Source organism: Triticum dicoccoides, chromosome 5A, assembly GCF_002162155.2.
Source record: "Triticum dicoccoides isolate Atlit2015 ecotype Zavitan chromosome 5A, WEW_v2.0, whole genome shotgun sequence".
In the NCBI taxonomy this organism is placed as follows: domain Eukaryota; kingdom Viridiplantae; phylum Streptophyta; class Magnoliopsida; order Poales; family Poaceae; genus Triticum; species Triticum dicoccoides.
The window spans coordinates 369582177-369587768 of record NC_041388.1 but is presented as its reverse complement, the minus strand read 5'-3'; the positions used below and the strand labels follow the sequence as shown (position 1 = coordinate 369587768).

General features: G+C 42.6%; 1 protein-coding gene across 1 annotated transcript; it reads left to right on the top strand.

The window, feature by feature from the left end:
- The first annotated feature begins 2013 nt into the window (after window positions 1–2013).
- Window positions 2014–5289, top strand: LOC119301557. Its single transcript, XM_037578543.1, has 8 exons — window positions 2014–2336; window positions 3232–3283; window positions 3369–3417; window positions 4009–4104; window positions 4355–4408; window positions 4481–4546; window positions 4751–4829; window positions 4964–5289. The coding sequence occupies exons 1-8, from the start codon at window positions 2112–2114 to the stop codon at window positions 5039–5041; spliced, it is 699 nt and encodes a 232-aa protein (XP_037434440.1). The 5' UTR covers window positions 2014–2111; the 3' UTR covers window positions 5042–5289.
- Window positions 5290–5592: the final 303 nt, after the last annotated feature.

Genomic DNA, 5592 nt, shown 5'->3' with positions numbered 1-5592 from the left:
CCCTTCGAGTGTGTGGTGAACAATTATCCAGAGCAAATATTTCCCTAATTGCCCCCCCCCCTCATATCCACCGCTTGTGAGGGCTCTTAATTCTGGAGAGCTCTTATCAAGATTCAAGATGAATTTCGTGGTCAAGTGAAGTTCTCGGTTGGTTCTGGCTCCTTGGTAAGATTTTTGCTCGACTAGTGGACGGGTGAGGGGCCCCTCTGCCTCTCAAATCCTACCCTTTTCTCGTACCGCTCCAACCTGTCAGTCTCTATTTCAGAGCTAGCCTCAGCTAAATGGAACCTTGGCCTACGTTAGACATTGTCTCTCGCGGAGTTGGAGGATTTCCAGGCTCCCATTGCCGATCTGCCGTTGCTCTCAGATACCCCGGACCAGATCTCTTGGCCCCATTCCCCTTGGGGAAAGTTGTCAATCAAATCGACATACCTAAAGCTCTCTTGAGGTTGGCTCTCCCCATGTTTCAAGGGCCTCTGGCGAGCTCGGATCCCGCTCAAAATCAATATTTTTCTTTAGCAGGCCATCAGACGAAAATTGCCGGCTAATGATTAGATTCTTAAATGAAATGGCAATGCGTCTCCCTTATGCTCTTTTTGCGGTCGGACCGAGAACACCGAACACATTCTTTTTGAACTGTGTTTCCACTAAGCTTGGCTGAAGCTGTGTCCGTTTGTGGTTGAACGTGGATTGAAACCCACCATCCATTGATGACTTCCTTCCTTTAATCCTAAACCTCTCCGGCCAATTTGCTAGAGTCTTATGGCTTTGCTTTCGGTGCTCTTGCGTGGGCTTTGTGGACTATTAATAACAAATTTACAATTTAACATCGTTTTCCTAACAAACCTGCTGATATCTTTAAAATGGCTACCTTTCTTCAGCAGTGGAGCCGTGTCACTATGGCCGGTGATCCTGATACTATTGCCCTGATGGTCACCAAGATCTGCCCTACCTCCCCAAAGATCCTCAATGGTGAATCTCGTCTAGTCTGTTTTCTCCTTTTTTTTGCTGGACTTGCGTGTCCTTTGGCTTGATCCTATGGATTTGTCTGTGCCTGGTTTGCCTTACTCTTTTTGAACCCTGTCCTGATGGCTTTATTATAAAGTCGGGCAACTACCTTTCCTCTAAAAAACAGCCATGCAGCTAAATCATTAAAGACAACACTTTGGAGCTGCATCTGTAAGCCTTGCCACTCAGCACTTTTCAGATCCCCAAACAACCTACGAAGAGTAAGATGACCAACACAAGAAAAATCTCAATAAGTGCATCAATCGACACAGGTCTAGGGGTGTTAGAGCATCTACAGTCGCAACCTGCAAATACAGCCCCTCCAACGCCGGCGGACTTGATTGGGCGCGTCCGTGGACACTGACCGATCACCTCTTAAATTTTCACTTTCACAAACCATGTCTTTCATTTTTTCCCTATACATCTGGTCGCATGCATGTGATTGGTGGAGATAAAGTGAGAGAAAGAAAAGAAAAAAATAAACAAAGAGAAAATATGGGCCAAATCCTATATGGCGGATGCAGGGCCACTGACCAGACACACTTGGACGCACCTCATACTCATCTCATATAAGATGGCAATATGAGGAGCGCCGGACAGTCCGGACATTTAAGGAGGCTATAAGGGGTCCGGTTGGGTCAATTTTTTCCTTCTCTCTTCTGTCCTATGAGTGGTCCCTGCGTCCCCCGTTCAATATGAGGAGTTCGGCTTTAGATGCTATTTCCTTCTTTTTAAAAGAAAAAAAAATGCTATTCTTAGTAGACCTTCAGTTTCAGCAACAGTATCCGGATGAAACAGAGGCTAATGCTCACCAGAGTGATCAAATCTGTACAAAATAGTCTCCAGACCATTCAAAATTATACCTGTGAGTTTACATGAAAGTTCAAGGACTGAAAGTTCAATCGAGAGGTTCGCCATGAATTTTCCAGTTAATCGACCCACCCAGTAAAACGACCCACCCAGATTAAAACGCAGAGCATTCTCAGCTCCTAGTGACCACTCCAGACCACGCAGGCTGCTACGATACAAGGGGATACATATCCATCGGCTTCCCAGCAACGACCCACCCACGTCCGCGTCCGCGACGTCACCCGGCGCGGGACATGGCGTCGGCATCTCCGCCTCCCCCCACCGCCGGCGCGCGGCCCAATCCCAGCATACCCTCCTCCTCGTCCCCCTCCTTCTCCGCCGTCTCCCCCCGCGGCCCCATCTCCCTCTGCGGCGCCTCGAGGGCTTCCTCCCTCTCCGTCCAGCAACGGCGGGCACCCCCTCTCGCCGGAAGGTCGCGCCTACCAGGCCTCATCCGCTGCTCTGATGCCTCCGGCGAGGTAGCGAATTCAAATTCATTTTACGCCATCATTTCTAATCAGATTGGTAATGCATATGCGCGCGTTTCTTCCCACGAGATAGAGAAGCATGTGTTTCGTTTTCGGTTGACTGGATCGATGCAGGGAAACCAAACTAAAAGAAAAGACTGGATTAAGGTTGGCTCATTTGGGGAGACACGACTGTTTGCTGTACATGACGTGTTTCTCCGCTGTTTGTAGTTCAGCAGCATAGTGTCTAGTAGTTGATAATCATGTTTTTGCAATTTTATGATTTACCTTTCAAGATATGTGATAACAGAGTCCAGTGTGTCCCATGTGGAAAATTTACCTTCTGTTTCTTTTTTCAAAGAAGTATGTGCATATGCTACAATTGAGTTAATTTGGTGTGGAAATAAGGATATTTACTGGGCTGTGGTATACTTCCACTGAAGGAGTGGTAACGGGTAACTAATGCAGAAAGTTAACAAAATATTTTTAGACTGTCTAATGCTTTCCTGGAACTAGAAGACAATAATTCTGATATGCTTTAGTAAAATTTGGATTTGTGGTGTGATAAGAGTAGAGGCAATCAGCTAGTCATGGTGCTTCTTTGATTGGCAAAATCCTGAAATTACTTGCGCCTTTGTTGGGTAGACAAAAGCATGTCTGCAATGCGTACATCATATTCAAGGAATTTATATTGCATCGTTGAGAGTGTAACTCTGATTCAAGTTTTGATCTTTTGTAAAGCCCCATATGTAGTGACGGGCGCTGTTATGTAAAGTTTTAAACATCTCATTTAGGGAATAAGGAATTAATGGAATTCTTTAAAAAAACGAACACTTATGATAATATAATTTAGATTTGGGTACATGTTTTTTGTTGGTGCATATTCTGATCTGCATTTTCTTGTTAGGTTGACGCAGTTAATATTGAAGAAACCAAGCAGCCACAAGGAGGCTCGACCGGTATGATGCTTGTGGCGCGTACTAACTTTGCTTCTCCAATTTTTTTTGTTTTCCTAGGGCTGAATTGTTTTATTCTTTCATACAGGGGAAAGAAATAATGGCAAAGATTTGTTCAGAAGATTTTCACCTAAAGAGTATTCACAACTAACTGTAAATCCAAAGACAATAATGCATCTTCGTTTTATCTTGTCCCATGACAGTCTTTAGGACTTTATGTACATGTGTTTCATGAGCTTAACAGTTGGTTTGCATTCTGCACGAGAATGTACTCAAGAAGCAGAGGGCCTCACCAAAGTTGGTGTTCTTGTATTTATTTGGGTTTGCTTGAAAATTAGTTAGTCTTTTATGCAAATATATGTGGGCAGAAAAAAATTGCTAGGCTAGGACTGACATATACTAGCATATAATGGTAGTGTGAGCAATACCCTTACATAGTTACATTTATTACTGAAGAACCCTGCATCATCTATCTAATTGAGGCTAACGACTCAACCCTAGTCATGGATTATTATACCGATACCCTTGAATGTATTACAGAAGCACCATCTATGTAACCGAGTCTAATGAATATCAGGTTCAAGCTCTCAAACCTTTTTCATGATTATACCAATACGTCCCCTGTGGGAATTTATACCAATACTTGGAATGACATATCCTGTTTACTCTTTAAATTTTGTGTTATAAAATGATAGTTCACCATTTCTCATGTCTTATTGCTGGTTCAGGTTGCTAGAACAATTGAAGAGATATGGTGCTGCTGGAGTTTTGTCATATGGACTACTTAATACTGTGTATTATGTTACCACCTTTTTATTAGTTTGGTAAGTCAATGCATATGGTCCTGTGATGCCATCCTGTTTCTTAATTTTACATTACTTTCAGAACAAACATTTTATTATGTAAAAGAAAATAAGTAACTTGAAAATGTAAAGTTTTCATTGGTCATGAGGAAAAGACCATTAATTCACTTAAATACTTGTTTCACTTCGTGCATTTCCATGAGCCAAAACAACTGCAGATGCAATAGGAGCATTGGATGGGAAGGAAGTCACTGAATGATTTGCTTTTCAGGTTCCATTTTTCGCCTGCTCCTGGTAGGATGGGCTATGCTGCAGCAGTGGAGAGGTAACCGTTGCAAATTCTGTCTTTTTAAGCAGTCTCTTCTCACTATAATGTGTTCTATACCAACTAAAGCAGGTTCCTTAAATTAATGGCAATGGTGTGGGCTGGCAGTCAGGTTACTAAAATTCTTCGCGCAGGAGGGTGAGTCAGTCTCCAACTCAGTGTATATAACTTGTTGCCCGGATCAGTGTAGCGAAGCATAGTTGGATACTACTCTGCTTTTCAGTGGTAACTTGAGGAACATCCTTCAAGCCCACACATTTTCAAATTTTAATGAATGCATTGCTACCTGTCGAAATCTATTGCCCTTTTTTTCTGAAAGACGACTTCTTTGTTTTACTCCAGAGCCCTTGCACTTGCTCCTCTTGTTGATAGAGGACTGAGATGGTTCACTGTGAAGTTCAACTTCCAGTCAGAAGGAAAGGTGAAATGTGACATCTCCCCTTTTAACTTTTCTATGGGCAGCAGTTTCTTCGAACCTAAAGGAATGACAAGGAGGTTTAATCACCGACCTTCTAATGCGTTCTTTTTTTTTATTTTGCATTTACCATCTTGTAGGCATTTGCGACGATCGTAGGGTTATGCTTTGCACTTGCTGCGCTTATGTTCGTTGGATTGACAGTACTTTGGGCATAGTGCATATGTTGCTGATGACAGTCAAGGGATTATGGCAAGATGTTGTGGAGGTACAGCCGTACAGGCGTTCAACATTCACATTTAGCTGATAGGCTTAGTTACAACATTTTCAGCATAAATATTCCTGTATCAAGGACCTGTCGGCAGTGTTCTTTAGTCCTTGTAATGCAAACAGAGTTTGTGGTGGTAATGGAATCTGTTTTGATGTTTAAACAGCCTCTGGAGTCAAACATGTTGATGTTCTTCTTTCTAGCAGCTCTGATGAATAAACTGTGAAAAAGCTCCATATATGTGCTTCATTTTCTGGTTGAATTTAATCATGGTTTGCAAACTCCAAAAATAAGACAATTTTGACACTAGTATTTCTTTTTGCGGGGTAAAGGGTGTTTTTGTTGCAATGTAATAGTGATAGTCAAGAGGCCACAAATTCTCAATACAAAGTGGAACCTGAGTTTAACCACCATGGTTCTCTTGGAGTGGCTATAATTGGCTAACCGATCTGCAACTCTATTCTGACCACACGGTGATTTTTTTGAGGAAAGACTCCCTAC

What these genes read in the sequence shown, in the direction of transcription:
- LOC119301557 (XM_037578543.1), top strand. Translation starts at nt 2,112, where the DNA reads ATGGCGTCGGCATCTCCGCCTCCCCCCACCGCCGGCGCGCGGCCCAAT. An exon ending in GCTCTGATGCCTCCGGCGAG is followed by an intron (nt 2,337 to 3,231) that starts GTAGCGAATTCA and finishes TTTTCTTGTTAG; the next exon opens with GTTGACGCAGTTAATATTGA. An exon ending in TATGCTGCAGCAGTGGAGAG is followed by an intron (nt 4,409 to 4,480) that starts GTAACCGTTGCA and finishes CAACTAAAGCAG; the next exon opens with GTTCCTTAAATTAATGGCAA.